Genomic DNA, 17,188 nt, shown 5'->3' on the forward strand with positions numbered 1-17,188 from the left:
ATCTGTATTGCCCCTGTACACGAGAATCTGTAACCTCCCCTGTATTTCCTTGTACCCTAGGATCTGTATTTCCCCTGTACATTAGAATCTGTAACCACCCCAGTACCCTACAAACTGTAATCCTCCCTATATTTCTCTGTACCCATAATCTGTAAATCCCTGTATACTAGAATCTGTAATCTCCCCTATTTTTCTCTGTACCCAGAATCTGTAAATCCCTGTATACTAGAATCAGTAATCTCCCCTATTTTTCTCTGTACCCAGAATCTGTAAATCCCTGTATACTAGAATCTGTAATCCCCTCTGTAGTCCCCGCTACACTAGAATCTGTAATTCCCCCTGTATTTCCTTGTACCCTAGAATTTGTATTTCCCTGTACACTAGAATCTGTAACCCCCGTATTCCCCTGTACCATACAATCTGTAACCCCCCCCCCCCCCTATATTTCACTATATCCTTAAACTGTAATTCCCTGTATACTACAAACTGTAATTCCCCAATGTATTCCCTTGTACCCTACAATCTGTAATCCCCATCTACTAGAATCTGTAATCCGCCCTGTATTTCACTGTACACTAGAATCAGTGAACCCCCTTGTATTTGTACACTAGAATCTATATTCCCCCCTGTACCCTACAATCTGTAATCCCCCTGTACACTAGAATCTGTATTCCCCCCTGTACCCTACAATCTGTAATCCCCCTGTACACTAGAATCTGTATTCCCCCCTGTACCCTACAATCTGTAATCCCCCTGTACACTAGAATCTGTATTCCCCCCTGTACCCTACAATCTGTAATCCCCCTGTACACTAGAATCTGTACTACTCCTGTACCCTACAATCTGTAATCCCCCTGTACACTAGAATCTGTATTCCCCCCTGTACCCTACAATCTGTAATCCTCCTGTACACTAGAATCTGTATTCCCCCCTGTACCCTACAATCTGTAATCCTCCTGTACACTAGAATCTGTAAACCCCCTGTACCCTACAATCTTTAATACCTTCCCACACATTTATGGCCAAGAACCTTGTGGATCATTACTGAAGATGTTATTGCCTTATTTGTTTGCCGACTATACACCTCAAGAGGATGATAATAATAAATAATAATATTATTATCAACAAATTTTTTTATTTATGTAGCGCTCTTTCTGCAATAGGATTCAAGGCACTTAACAGAAATAATGAACATTATACAGTACAGAAACAATGAAGTACAGGAAAGCTTTTCCTAAAATACAGAGAGCATGGATATACTAAAGCAGGCCTGGCCAACCTGTGGCTCTACAGATGTTGTGAAACTACACATCCCAGCATGCCCTGCCACAGTTTTAGCATCCCCTAATAGAAAAATTGTGGCAAGGCATGATGGGACTTGTAGTTTTACAACAGCTGGAGAGCCACAGGTTGGCCAGGCCTGTACTAAAGGGACATTATGGTAATGCTTGCGTAAACAGGAAAGCCTTGGGTCTGTTTTGAAAAGACTGTAGAGTGGGGCCTCTCTAACTGTGCTGGGAAGTAAATTCCATAGAGTCGGAGCCACATGGCTAAAAGCTCAACCCCCAGATGAATTATAAGAGATTCTAGGTACTGCTAAAAGATCTTCATCTACAGATCGCAGTAGTGGGAACTATGGCATCAGAAGCTGCTTCAGGTATCTTGGGCTCTGGTCCTGTAGCGCTTACAAAGTCAGTAAGCCAATCTTGAAGATGATTAGCCATCTTTAGGCAAACAGTGGTGGGAGTAGAGAATGGGTATTATATGGCTAGAATGGGGCTGGTTGGTTAACAGCCTGGAAGCTTTGTTTTGTACCAGCTGTAAGCGGTGCAATTCTTTTGCTGGGAGACCAAGGTAGAGGGCATTGCAGTAGTCTAATACGAAATTATACAAATGCATGTATGACATTTGGCAGATCTTCAGTGGGAATTAAGTGTTTGATTCTGGCTACATTCCTCAGATGAAAGAATAAGGATTTGATTGTGGCCACCACCCAGGACAACGCTCAGATTCTGCACATGAACAGTGTTTTGGAATTCTGCACCCCCAACTGTCAGTCCAGTTGGTTGGCTATGCTGCAGTCTTGTCCTTTGATGTTGCGGTCCTATCATAAGGACCTCGGTTTTATCAGGATTCAGTCTCAGCCAACTAGCACTCATCCACTCCTGGAGATCAGCTAGTCAGCCATTTAGGGTTGTTATTGGGTTCTCAATGCCAGAGTAATAGACAGGTACATGTGTGTATCATCTGCATAGTAGTGGTAGACCACACCACAATGCCTGATTACTTCATCCAATGGTAACATGTATACTGCAAAATGCAGGGGGGATAGTATAGAACCTTGTGGGGGCGCCACATGGCAGAGGCACTCATGATGATGAGTATACTCCAAATAAAACTCTCTGTGACCCCCAGGTGAGAAATAATATGAACCAGCTTAGGACTGTGCCATCCAGTCCACATAAATTTTTCAGGCGCTCAATCAGAAGCCCATGGTCCACGGTATCAAAATCTTGAAAAAAGATCCAGAAGAATTCAGATTTAACAGTCACCTATGTCTCTTGCCATCAGAAGATCATTTAACACACACACACACACACACACACACACACACACACACACACGGGCTGTTTCAATGCTATGTCTTCTCCTGAATCCTGATTGGAATGGAGCATAAATATCATGGATTGTCAGGCGGGTTTTCAGTTGATTTGCAACCACTTTCTCAATAACCTTTCATAGAAAGGAATGTTTGATACCGGTCGGTAGTTAGTCATGCAGTTGGGATCTAAAATAAGATTTTACTTACCGGTAAATCTATTTCTCGTAGTCCGTAGAGGATGCTGGGACTCCATAAGGACTATGGGGAATAGACAGGCTCCGCAGGAGATAGGGCACTTTAAGAAAGCTTTGGATTCTGGGTGTGCACTGGCTCCTCCCTCTATGACCCTCTTCCAGACCTCAGTTAGGGAAACTGTGCCCAGAGGAAATAGACAGTACGAGGAAGGATTTTTGTAAATCTAAGGGCGAGATTCATACCAGCCACACCAATCACACCGTATAACTTGTGATAAACTTACCCAGTTAACAGTATGAACAACAACATAGCCACGGCATCATCGAAAACTATAACATAACCCTTATGTAAGCAATAACTATATACAAGTCTTGCAGTAGAAGTCCGCACTTGGGACGGGCGCCCAGCATCCTCAACAGGACTACGAAAAATAGATTTACCGGTAAGTAAAATCTTATTTTCTCTAACGTCCTTGAGGATGCTGGGACTCCGTAAGGACCATGGGGATTATACCAAAGCTCCCAAACGGGCGGGAGAGTGCGGATGACTCTGCAGCACCGATTGAGCAAACAGGAGGTCCTCCTCAGCCAGGGTATCAAACTTATAGAACTTTGCAAAGGTGTTTGTCCCCGACCAAGTAGCTGCTCGGCACAACTGTAATGCCGAGACCCCTCGGGCAGCCGCCCAAGAAGAGCCCACCTTCCTAGTGGAGTGGGCCTTAACCGATTTCGGTAACGGCAATCCTGCCGTAGAATGCGCCTGCTGAATCGTGTTACAGATCCAGCGAGCAATAGTCTGCTTTGAAGCAGGGGCGCCAACCTTGTTGGCCGCATACAGAACAAACAAAGCTTCAGTCTTCCTGATCCGAGCCGTTCTGGTCACATAAATCTTCAAAGCCCTGACTACATCCAGGGACTCAAAATCCTCCAAGTCCCTTGTAGCCACAGGCACGACAATAGGTTGGTTCACATGAAAAGATGAGACCACTTTTGGCAGAAAGTGAGGACGAGTCCTCAACTCTGCCCTATCCACGTGAAAAACCAAGTATGGGCTTTTATGCGATAAAGCCGCCAATTCTGAAACACGTCTCGCCGAAGTAACGCCAACAACATGACCACTTTCCACGTGAGGTATTTCAACTCCACAGTTTTAAGTGGTTCAAACCAAGGTGACTTGAGGAAACGTAACACCACGTTAAGATCCCAAGGCGGCACCGGAGGCACAAAGGGAGGCTGAATATGCAGCACCCCCTTCACAATAGTCTGTACCTCAGGAAGAGAGGCTAATTCTCTTTGAAAGAAAATGGATAAGGCCAAAATCTGGACCTTTATGGACTCTAATTTTAGGCCCAAGGTCACTCCTGTTTGAAGGAAGTGAAGTAGACGGCCCAAATGGAACTCCTCCGTAGGAGCAGCTCTGGCCTCCCACCAAGAAACATATTTCCGCCATATACGGTGATAATGTTTCAACGTCACATCTTTCCTAGCATTGATCAGGGTAGGAATGACTTCCTCCGGAATTCCTTTTTCCGCTAGGATCCGGCGTTCAACCGCCATGCAGTCAAATGCAGCCGCGGTAAGTCTTGGAACAGACAGGGCCCCTGCTGCAGCAGGTCCTGCCTTAGAGGAAGAGGCCACGGATCTTCTATGAGCAACTCTTGTAGTTCCGGATACCAAGTCCTCCGTGGCCAATCTGGAACAATGAGGATTGTTCTGACCCTGCTTATTCTTACAATTCTCAACACCTTGGGTATGAGAGGAAGAGGAGGAAACACATAGACCGATCTGAACACCCAAGGTGTCACCAGAGCGTCTACCGCTACCGCCTGAGGGTCCCTTGACCTGGCGCAATACCGCTTTAGCTTTTTGTTGAGACAGGACGCCATCATGTCTATTTGAGGCAGGCCCCACCGATCCGCGATCTGTGCAAAGACTTCTTGATGAAGTCCCCACTCCCCCGGATGCAGGTCGTGCCTGCTGAGGAAGTCCGCCTCCCAGTTGTCCACCCCCGGGATGAACACCGCTGACAGCGAGGTTACATGGCCTTCCGCCCAGCGTTGAATCCTGGTCGCTTCTGCCATGGCCACTCTGCTCCTTGTTCCGCCTTGGCGGTTTATATGAGCCACTGCCGTGACATTGTCTGACTGAATCAGAACCGGTCTTCTCCGAAGTAAGTTCTCCGCTTGTTGTATATGGCCCTCAACTCCAGGACGTTGATGTGGAGACAAGTCTCCAGGCTTGACCAGAGACCTTGGAAATTTCTTCCCAGTGCCACTGCTCCCCAGCCTCGGAGGCTTGCGTCCGTGGTTACCAGGACCCAGTCCTGAATGCCGAACCTGCGACCCTCTAGAAGGTGAGCACTGTTCAGCCACCACAGGAGAGATACCCTGGTCCTGGGAGACAGGGTGATCCTTTGATGCATTTGTAAATGGGACCCGGACCACTTGTCCAAGAGGTCCCATTGAAAAGTCCTCGCATGGAATCTGCCGAAAGGGATGGCCTCGTATGAAGCCACCATCTTCCCCAGGACCCGCGTGCACTGATGCACTGAAACCTTCTTTGGTTTCAATAGGTTCCTGACCATGGTCATGAGTTCCTGAACCTTTTCGATCGGAAGAAAAACCTTTTTCTGGTCTGTGTCTAGGATCAGGCCCAGAAAGGTCAGTCGCGTTGTAGGAACTAGCTGGGACTTCGGTATATTGAGAATCCAGCCGTGTAGCTGCAACGTCTTCATGGACAGAGACACGCTGTCCAGCAATTTCTCACAAGATCTCGCCTTTATTAGATCATCGTCCAAGTATGGGATAATTGTGACCCCCTGCCTGCGCAGGACCACCATCATTTCCGCCATTACCTTGGTAAAAATCCTCAGGGCTGTGGAAAGCCCGAACGGCAACGTCTGAAATTGGTAGACAGTCCTGCACTGCAAATCTCAGGAAAGCCTGATGGGGGGGGAATATTGGAACATGAAGGTATGCATCCTTTATGTCCAGGGACACCATCCGGAGTGATTCCATTTTGAACTTGAACCTTTTCAAGTACAGGTTCAGAGATTTCAGGTTTAAAATGGGCCTGACCGAACCGTCCGGTTTCGGGACCACAAACAGGGAGGAATAATATCCCTCTCCCTGCTGGAGATGAGGAACTGTAACAATCACCTGTTGAACATACAATTTTTGGATTGCTGTCAACACTGACTCCCTCTCTGACGGGGAAGTCGGCAGAGCCGATTTGAAAAACCGGCGAGGAGGCAAGTCTTCGAATTCCAGCCTGTATCCCTGCGCAACAATCTCTATTGCCCAGGGATCCACCTGCGATTAAACCCAGACGTGGCTGAAACACCGAAGACGCGCCCCCACCAGATCTGCCTCCCCCCAGAAAGCGGTGGACTTTGCAGACGCAGGGGAGGACTTCTGCTCTTGGGAGCTAGCTATGTGCAGCTTCTTTCCCCTGCCTTTTCCTCTGGTAACAAAGGACGATCCCCGCACCTTCTTGTTTTTATTGGAACGAAAGGACTGCATTTAATAATGAGGTGCCTTCTTAGTATGCTGCGGGGGGACATAAGGTAAGAAATTCGACTTACCAGCCGTAGCGACAAGGTCCGAGAGGCCGACAACCCTGGAGACCAACACAAAATGTTTTTCCCCAGCAGCGCTGTGTAATATGTAAACCGCCAATTATGTGTGCCCCTCTCTCTTTTAAGCACCCTTTCACCGTGTGTAAGCAGGGGAGAGTCCGGGGAGCTTCCTCTCAGCAGTACTGTGGAGAGAAAATGGCGCTGGTGAGTGCTGAGGGAGAAGCCCCGCCCCCTCGGCGGCGGGCTTCTGTCCCGCTCAAACTTAGGAAAATATGGCGGGGGCTCCTTTATATACATGTACAGAGCCCACCTGTACATGTATATAGTCTTTTTGCCATGCAGAGGTTTATATTGCTGCCCAGGGCGCCCCCCTCCCCCCTGCGCCCTGCACCCTTACAGTGACCGGAGTGTGTGAGGTGTATGGGAGCAATGATGCACAGCTGCAGTGCTGTGCGTTACCTCAGTGAAGCTGAAGGCTTCTGCCGCCTGAGACGTCTTCTGACTTCTGTACTTCTGGCTCTGTGAGGAGAACGGCGGCGCGGCTCCGGGGGTAGACGCCCAGTAAGAACCTGCGTTCACCCCCTCTGGAGCTAGTGGTGTCCAGTAGCCGAGGAAGCAGAGCCTATCTTTGACAAGAAGGTCTGCTCCTCTCTCCTCCGTCCCTCGATGCAGGGAGCCTGTTGCCAGCAGTGCTCCCTGTGAAAAAGTAGTAAAAAGTAGAAAGAAAAATCCAAACAAAAATGCTTTCAGGCAGAGAACTCTGGAGAGCTCTCTGCAGTGCACCCATCTTGCTCTGGGCACAGTGTAAAACTGTGGTCTTAAGGAGGGTCATAGAGGGAGGAGCCAGTGCACACCCAGAATCCAAAGCTTTCTTAAAGTGCCCTATCTCCTGCGGAGCCCGTCTATTCCCCATGGTCCTTACGGAGTCCCAGCATCCTCAAGGACGTTAGAGAAATTAGGATTTTTAAGAAGAGGTCTAACAATTGCTTCCTTTAGGGGTTCAGGAAAAATGCCTGCCTGCAAAGAACACTGAACTATTTTTACAAAGACAGATATTAGAACAGAGAATTAAATCCATATTATAAGAGCATTTTGACTGGTATAATTAAACTTCCAATAAATAAAAAGAAAAATCAATTAAAGAAAAGAGCAAGTTTAAACTAGGCATTACACCATAAGTACTTATTTTTTACAGAGTAAAAAAGTAATAAACTTACTTTTCTGCCTCATAGGGGTCAGGAAGCAGCGGACTTGTAGAAATACAGAATGAAGTTGATCTATCACATGTATAAACTTTACCTACAAAAGGAAACAGGAACATTGGTATACATGGTTGTAAATGTGTTCATTAAATGCTGCAAACAAAAGCCAGTATGTTAAAGAAAATACAACCCTTAATTTTACTTTTCTTTGTCTCGTTCAATATCTATGTTGATAGCAGTAAATCAGCTCACAGAGCTCACCATTCAGTACAGTAGTAAGTAATTGTCTGTTCTTCCCCATAATCCCTTTATCTCTTCATGGAGTTTTCCTGTCACTTTTACAGAGTGGCTTTAATCTAATCCTCTCTCAAAAGAATAGCTTGCAGTCATGGAGTATCAGAGTGAGCTTTAGTAACATTACTTAGTTATTAACATTTTTTTATATACTGCCAGCATATTCTGTTTTTATGCATACTTCACAATTGGGGTAAATGTGTGATGGACGGAAAACATGAAAGCGACAAGGCAGAAAGGTAGCAGACATGGGGGGTTATTCAGGTTTGTTAGCAAACCTAAAAAAGTTAGCAACTGGGCAAAACCATGTTGCACTGAAGGTAGAACAGATGTAACATGTGCAGAGAGATTTAGATTTGGATGGGTTATATTGTTTCTGTGCAAGGTAAATACTGGATGCTTAATTTCTAAACTGCAATTTAGATTTCAGTTTGAACACACCCCACCCAAATCTAACTCTCTCTGCACATGTTACATCAGTCCCACCTGCAGTGCAACATGGTTTTGCCCGATTGCTAACTTTTTTGGTTTGCTAACAAACCTGAATAACTCGTAATCTTACTTATAACATGCTCTGTGTAATAAAGAAAAATATGTACAGCATACAATGCTAAACTTCGCTACATAACATGTTCGAGGTTTCAGACACTACTATATAACCAAATTTTCGTCCATGGGTACTATTTGCTGTTTCTTAATTGCGTATGTTTCAAAAGTACGGAAAATGGCATTTATTCCACTCAAACTTTGCTTTTGTGGCCAGGACATTTTATACTTTGAAACTGACCTACAGATGTAGCCATGCTCATTGAGGCTACATCCATTCTAGGCACAATTGCAGCTCGTTTACTGTGACTCATTTGCACGCCCCGATGCGCATGTGTCTTTGTCGCACCCGTGTCCCGTACAAAGTATATGGGGCGGCAAAAGACACAGCTCGGCGCAGCTAGGAGCAGGTGCGCCTAGCCGTGCTGGGAGTGCATGTGCCGGCTAGATGTAGAAACGATGAGTGTAGCTACATCTGTATTGCAGATGATAAAAGGGTAAATTAGCATTTTCTTTTATACAATGTGAGAAAAAAATAAACATATGTATGAAAATTAACATAAAGTTGTACAAACATGACCACAAAAGAAGTGAGTAGCTTTACAAGATTTACAATTCTACAGTACATCACTTTAATGAAGCAGCCCCTAGATGTAGTCTTCCATCATGTTCCCGTTATACTGTCTTTGGTAGCGGCATTCCTACTTCAGTATATCCCGGTGGAAGCGCTCGCCTTACTCCTATGAGAACGCTCCCATGTTCTCCTTGAATTTCTCAATATGAGCATCAAGAATGTGGACCACCCCATTGTGCCGAAGTTCTTCACCAAAATATCGACCAACTACACGTAATTTTCATCCTTGTGATTGCCTAGGAAGCATGAAGTACTGCGATAAAGCTGGTCCAAGCAGCTTTCACCTTCTGAGCGAGCATCTTTGGAAATTCCTTGCACTGCCGATCTTCATCATCTGTGGTCCCACAAAAAACGAGTTTTATGGTAAGAACTTACCCTTGTTAAAACTCTTTCTGCGAGGTACACTGGGCTCCAAAAGTCTGGACAATGGGTTTACAGTAGGATCTTGATCCGAGGCACCAACAGGCTCAAAGTTTTGACCTTCTTCCCAAGATGCATAGCGCCGCCTCCTATATCACCTCGCCTCCCAGCACAGGAGCTCAGTTTAGTTAACCAGCCCAATGCAGTAGCAGGAAAAGAGACGACAACAGTTAGTAGCCACATACACCAACCTCTCACGACAAGAGAAGTGTCAGCGGCTAATGCCATATCAACCCAAAGAAGCTAAGTGCGTCAGGGTGGGCGCCTTGTGGAGCCCAGTGTACCTCGCAGAAAGCGTTTTAACAAGGGTAAGTTCTTACCATAAAACTCGTTTTCTGCTGCGGGGTACACTGGGCTCCACAAGTCTGGACAATGGGGATATCCTAAAGCAGTTCCTTATGGGAGGGGACGCACTGTAACGGGCACAAGAACCCAGCGTCCAAAGGAAGCATCCTGGGAAGCGGCAGTATCGAAGGCATAGAACCTTATGAACGTGTTCCAGGAGGACCACGTAGCCGCCTTGCACAATTGATCAAGGGTCGCACCACGTTGGGCCGCCCAAAAAGGTCCAACAGACCGAGTAGAATGGGCCGTAATGTGAACAGGAGCTGACAGGCCAGCCTTCACATAAGCATGCACAATCACCATTCTGATCCACCTGGCCAGGGTCTGCTTGTGAGCAGGCCAGTCACGTTTGTGAAATCCAAACAAAAATAGGATTTTGGTACTTACCAGGTAAATCCTTTTCTTTGAATCCATAGGGGGCACTGGAGTACTCTTGGGATATGGACGGCTTCCGCAGGAACAGGGCACTGAATATTCAAATTCAGTAACACTCCTCCCCTCCATACTCCCAGAGTACCTCAGTTTGTTTTACTGAGCCGAACAGGAGCGATAGAGAGGTTGACAATGGAGAATTACCTATAACATAACGGACAACCATAAAGTTGACACATAACGTAACGGACAACGAAACAGTTGACACCATAACCGATAGAACTAGAAAATTTGAACCAGTCAGTGAGAATGTGTTACCATAAGATCCACTGAACTTACCACAACCAGGTAAAACTGCTCTGGGTGGGCGTCCAGTGCCCCCTATGGATTCAAAGAAAAGGATTTACCTGATAAGTACCAAAATCCTATTTTCTTTTTCATCCACTAGGGGTCACTGGAGTACTCTTGGGACGTACCAAAGCTTCCCCCGTGGGCGGGAGAGCTGTTTGGCACCTGTAACACTAGGCGGCCAAAGCTAGATGCTGATGCCGCAAACGTATCAAACTTGTAAAAGCGCACAAACGTGTGCACTTAAGACCATGTAGCCGCCCGGCAAAGCTGCGTCGTAGAAGCTCCACGACCAGCTGCCCATGAAGTTCCCACAGAACGTGTGGAATGAGCTGTTACTGATGTAGGCGGCTGTATCCTAGCCTGAAGGTAAGCCTGACGTATGGTCAGTTTTATCCATCTGGATAAGGTCTGCTTAGAAGCTGGCCAACCCATCTTTGCAGCATCATAGAGAACAAACAACGTGTCCGTCTTACAAACTGTAGACGTTCGGGATACATAAACGCGTAATGCGCGTACTGCATCCAGAGTTCCAATGTCCCGGTAACACAGGAACTACTATTGGTTGATTGATGTGAAAAGATGACACTACCTTTGGTAAGAAATCGGGATTCGTCCGAAGTTCCGCTCTGTCATCATGAAACACCAAATACGGCGGCTTGCATGACAAGGCACCCAAATCTGAAACACGCCTTGCCGAAGCTAAGGCCAGTAGAAAAATGGTTTTCCAAGTGAGAAACTTAATATCCACTTGTGTTAAGTGTTCAAAATATGAAGACTGTAAGAAGTCTAAAACCAGATTCAAGTCCCATGGCGCTGTAGGTGGAATGAATGGAGGCTGTACTCTGAGTACACCTTGCAGAAAAGTGTGTACCAACGGCAATAGAGCCAATCGTCTTTGAAAGTAAATAGACAAAGCAGATACCTGCACCTTTAGTGGAGATAAACGCAGTCCGCCATCTAACCCCGTCTGTAGAAATAACAAAAGACGGGATAACTTGAAAGATGATGTCGGAAACTTCCGAGCTTCACACCAACCTACATAGGCACGCCAAATTCTGTAATAATGAGTGGCCGTAACCGGCTTCCTAGCTCGTAACATGGTTGGTATAACCGATTCTGGAATGCCCTCTTTCCTTAAGAGGGCGGTCTCAACAGCCACCCCGTCAACCGCAGCCGCGCTAAAACGGGGTAAAGGAACAGGAACTGTTGTAACAGGTCCGGACGTAGTGGGATCGGCCAAGAATCGTCTGCGAGTAGTCCGCGGAGATCCGAGAACCAAGCTCTCCGAGGCCCATGAGGCGCCACTAGTATGACTGTGGTGGACTCTCTTTTGATCAGTTTTAGCAACAGAGGGAGCAGTGGAAACGGTGGAAACAGATACACGAGGCTGTACGGTCACGCGATTGTGAGAGCATCCACCACCATTGCCTTTGGATGTCGCGTTCTGGACACATACTGGGGCGTTTGATGATTGTGGCGAGATGCCATCAGGTCCACTGGAGGATAACCCCACCTCCGGACCAACATGTGAAACACTTCTGGATTTAATGCCCATTCTCCTGGATGAAAATCCCGACGGCTGAGATAATCCGCCTCCCAAGTGTCCACTCCCGGAATGAACACTGCCGACAATATCACTTGGTGATGGTCGGCCCAATTGAGGATTCGAGCTACTGCCCGCATTGCCATGCGGCTTCTCGCTCCTCCTTGTGTTGATGCATGCGACCGCCGTCGCGTTGTCTGACTGCACCTGGACAGTCTGAGACCGAAGCATGTGCACTGCTTGTCGTAGCGCATTGTAAATTGGCCGGAGTTCCAGAACATTTATAGACAGCAATCCTTCGTGATCCGCCCAGAGACCCTGGAGCGGACAATTTTGAACTACAGCTCCCCAACCTCTGAGACTCGCGTCTGTCGTTAGAATTATCCAATTCCAGGCGCCGAACCGTTTCCCTGCGGCTCAATTGTGTACTTGGCTCGACCACTGTGCGAGCACATCCAGTTGAAAAGGACGTGAGTGAAATCTTCCGAACTGAAGCGCTTCGAAAGCCGTCACCATTGTGGCTAAGAGGCGAATGCACAAATGTACAGAGACTGTGCGTGGTACTTTCTGTTCTGATAGGTAAATTCTTTGATTTACCGCCTTGAGAATCATACCTAGGAATTGAAGTCGTTGAGACGGAATTAGATGTGATTTCTTGAAGTCGACAATCCAACCGTGCTGAACTAGTACATTGTACGTTAGCAACGCATGTTGGAGAAGCATCTGTTGAGACGGAGCTTTGATGAGCAGATCGTCCAAGTAAAGAACTAGTATCACTCCCAGAGATCTGAGATGAGCTTTCAACACAGACCACACTTTGGTGAATACCCGAGGCGCTGACGAGAGGGCAAACGGTAGAGGCTGAAACTGGTAATAGTTCTGCCGTACTGATTGAGATCCTTTAAGTTCAATATGTGCCTGACGGAGCCATCCGGCTTTGGTACCACAACCAGACTGGAATAATAACCCTGACCTTGTTGGTGTACAGGGACCGGTAGCAAACTGCTGAATCCAGCAGGGACTGAATGGCAATTTGCCGAACCTCCCTCTTGTTGTCCGACAGAGGCAGTCCTGTCTTGAAAAACCGCAGTGGCGGGAGACAGTCGAACTCTATTTTGTAACCTTTTAACACTAAATTGTGGATCCACCCATCTGTGGATCTGAAGGCGTGCTCCCACCAATGGAGATCCGAGACGGCTGGGAGTCGTCATGCCACTGGTTTGTCGGTGACCTCAGCGTCCTGACAACTGGTGTTGGTTTGTAGGACACCACGTCCTCGACCTCGTCTACCAGGCATGGCTGTTCCTCTACCACGGCTTCGAAAGGGCTGAGGTCTAAAGGATTTGAACGCCGGGGTCGAGTAATTCCTTCTAGGTACCGTTGGTGGCAATGGTAGGAAAACAGACTTTCCTCCCGTGGCCGTAGAAATACATTCTTCCAAATCAGGACCAAACAACTTTTCGCCACCGTAAGGGAAACTCTCTTGACTTCTTACTCCGCTTGCCAAGAACGCAGCCAGAGTGCTCGTCGTGCTGTAATTAGCGACGATGAAAAGAGAGAAGTGAGCTGGCAGACGTCAGTAGAAGCTGTACATAGATACTCAGCGGCTTCACAGATGTGATCAGCGAGAAGTATAAGGTGATCGTCATGTAGCGCGTTAGTTACCCAAATGCCAACCAAACCAGGTCTAAGCAAGGCTCCTGCTGCTAAATACATGGACTTTAGCATCCTATATTACGGCCTGAAGGGTCTTTATAAGTTTTGACACAGACGAATCCTCCAATTGCGGATTCACCCATGTTAATGACTCTGGAAACGGGTAACTGGACTTAAATCGGCGAGGTATAGAACCGTATAGAGGAGTGTTACTGAATTTGAATATTCAGTGCCCTGTTCCTGCGGAAGCCGTCCATATCCCAAGAGTACTCCAGTGACCCCTAGTGGATGAAAAAGAAACAAAGAGAATCAGACTTTCGAATGGAAGCAGTTCTCTTCACATAGATACGGAGAGCCCGTACCACATCCAAAGACCGCTCTTTGGGAGACAAATCAGGAGAGACAAAAGCTGGAACCACAATCTCCTGATTAAGGTGGAACGAAGAAACCACCTTAGGCAAATATCCGGGACGAGTCCTAAGAACCGCCCGGTCATGGTGAAAAATCAGATATGGGGAACTACAAGACAAGGCACCCAAATCCGTCGCTCTTCTACCAGAGGCAATAACCAACAGAAACACCACCTTAAAGGGAAAGCCACTTAAGGTCAGCAGAACCAGGAGGTTCAAATGGAGACTCTTGTAACGCCTCCAAAACCACCGACAAGTCCCAAGGAGCCACAGGCGGGACATAGGGAGGTTGGATACGCAACACACCCTGAGTGAAAGTATGAACATCAGGTAAAGTCGCAATTTTTCTCTGAAACCACACAGACAAGGCAGAAATATGAACCTTGAGGGAGGCCAGACGCAGGCCTAAATCTAGGCCCTGCTGTAGAAAAGCCAAAAGTTTGGCTGTACTAAACTTGGAAGCGTCATAATGGTTAGATGCGCACCAAACAAAGTAGGAATGCCAGACCCGATGGTAAATCCGAGCAAAGGCCGGTTTCTGGGCCCGCAACATAGTTTTAATGACCTCTTCAGAAAAACCCTTAGCTCTTAAGATGGAAGCTTCAAGAGCCATGCTGTCAAAGACAGCCGGGCTAGGTCCTGTAGACACAGGGGCCCTGAATGAGGAGGTCTGGGCGTGGTGGAAGTAGAATTGGACGCTCTGACGATAGGCCTTGCAGGTCTGAGAACCAGTGCCGTCTGGGCCACGCCGGAGCTATGAGAAGCAGATTTCCTTTTTCTTGCTTGAACTTCCGAATTACCCTGGGCAGGAGTGATACCGGAGGGAACACGTACGGCAGCCGAAACCTCCACGGCACTGCCAGCGCATCCACGAATGCTGCTTGAGGATCCCTTGTCCTTGCTCCGAAGACCGGAACCTTGTTATTGTGTCGAGACGCCATCAGATCCACATCTGGAAGACCCCACCTTTCCACGAGGAGTTGAAACACTTCTGGATGGAGGCCCCACTCGCCGGCATGCACGTCCTGACCACTGAGAAAGTCTGCTTCCCAATTCAGGACTCCCGGAATGAATATTGCCGATATTGCCGGTAGATGGCGTTCTGCCCAATGTAGAATCCGTGAGGCTTCCTTCATTGCCAAACGGCTTTGAGTGCCGCCTTGATGATTTATGTAAGCCACTGTGGTGGCGTTGTCCGACTGTACTTGAACAGGACGGTTCTGAATCAAATGCTGGGCTAGGTTCAACGCATTGAAGACCGCCCGCAGTTCCAGAATGTTGATCGAGAGGAGAGATTCCTCCTTGGTCCACCGACCCTGCAAGGAGTGCTGCTCCAGCACCGCACCCCAACCTCTTAGACTGGCATCTGTCGTCAACAGGACCCAGTTGGATATCCAGAAGGGACAGCCTCTGCACAACTGTCAGCCCTGGAGCCACCAGAGCAGCGACAGACGGACCTCCAGTGTCAAAGAGATCATTTGAGACCTGATCCGGTGAGGCAGGCCGTCCCACTTGGCTAGAATCAACTTCTGGAGGGGGCGAGAATGGAATTGAGCATACTCCACCATGTCGAATGCTGATACCATGAGGCCCAGCACCTGCATTGCCGAATGTATCGACACTTGCGGACGAGAAAGGAAGCAACGAATCCTGTCCTGAAGTTTCAGGACTTTCTCCTGAGACAAGAACAACCTCTGGTTGTGAGTGTCCAACAGCGCTCCCAGATGCACCATGCTCTGAGCAGGGATCAGGGAGGATTTCTTCCAGTTGATGAGCCACTCGTGGGCTTGTAGAAACCGGACCGTCATATCCAGATGACGCAGGAGAAGATCTGGGGAATTTGCCAGGATTAACAAGTCGTCCAGATACGGCAGTATCCTGATCCCTTGACGGCGGAGTACCACCGTCATAACTTTGGTGAAGACTCGCGGAGCCGTTGTTAAAACAAAAGGTAACGCCTGAAACTGGTAATGGAGGTTGCCAATAGCGAACCTCAGGTATTGTCGATGTGACATTGCTATAGGAATATGCAGGTAAGCATCCTGTATGTCCAGGGAGACCATGTAGTCCCCAGGTTCCAAGGCCAGAACTATAGAGCGAAGGGTTTCCATACGGAACTTGGAAACCTTCACAAACTTGTTCAGTGCCTTGAGGTTGAGAATGGGCCGGCAGGACCCATTCTGTTTCGGGACTAGATACAGCGGAGAATAGTTCCCCCGCCCCTCTGAGCAAGAGGCACCTGTACTACGACTCCTGTATCCAGGAGGGTCTGTACCACCGAATGCAGAGTGTTTGGCTTTGTCTGGTCCGACGGGACATCTGTCTGGCAAAATCGATGAGGGGGTCGGTTTTTGAAGGCTATGGCGTAACCTCGAGTGACGACTTCCCGTACCCAGGCATCTGAAGTGGTCTTCAACCATTCCTGGGTATACCCTAGAAGCCGGCCCCCCACCCTGGGGTCCCCCAGGGGGAGGCCCGCCCCGTCATGCGCCAGGCTTATCGGTCTTGGCTGCTGGCTGACGGGCAACCCAGGCTCTTTTGGGCTTCGGCTTACCAGGTTTGGAAGTGCGGGCCTGCTTATGGTACGCCTGACCTTTTGCTTTACCTGAGAGACGAAAGGGGCGAAAGGACGTGCCTTTGGCCTTCAAAACAGAAGGAGCTGTATTAGGCAGACAGGCAGTTTTGGCAGTAGCCAAGTCAGCCACTATCTTATTTAAGTCCTCCCCAAACAGAATATCCCCCCTTGAAAGGGAGTACCTCCAGGGTTTTTCTAGAGTCCAGATCTACAGACCAGGATCTCAGCCACAATATCCTGCGAGCCAGGACTGACGTAGTAGAGGCCTTGGCTGCTAGGATACCGGCATCAGAAGCCGCCTCTTTAATATAGCGAGAAGCTGTGACAATATATGACAAGCATTGTCTAGCATGGTCAGAGATTTCAGCTTCTAACTCCAAGGCCCATGCTTCAATAGCCTCTGGCGCCCATGTAGCTGCAATAGTGGCCCTTTGTGCAGCACCCGTGAGGGTGTAAATCGCTTTTAG

General features: G+C 47.9%; 1 protein-coding gene across 1 annotated transcript in view; it reads right to left on the minus strand.

Moving 5' to 3' along the window:
• The window catches only part of SETD7 (SET domain containing 7, histone lysine methyltransferase), a 120,759-nt gene that overhangs the window by 45,403 nt on the left and 58,168 nt on the right, over positions 1-17,188 (minus strand). Inside the window, exon 5 of the mRNA XM_063920373.1 lies at positions 7,591-7,672. Within this exon, the coding sequence (XP_063776443.1) occupies positions 7,591-7,672 (82 nt within the window). The remainder of the gene's footprint in view (positions 1-7,590; positions 7,673-17,188) is intronic.

This window comes from Pseudophryne corroboree, chromosome 1, assembly GCF_028390025.1.
Source record: "Pseudophryne corroboree isolate aPseCor3 chromosome 1, aPseCor3.hap2, whole genome shotgun sequence".
NCBI classification, from domain to species: Eukaryota; Metazoa; Chordata; class Amphibia; order Anura; family Myobatrachidae; genus Pseudophryne; species Pseudophryne corroboree.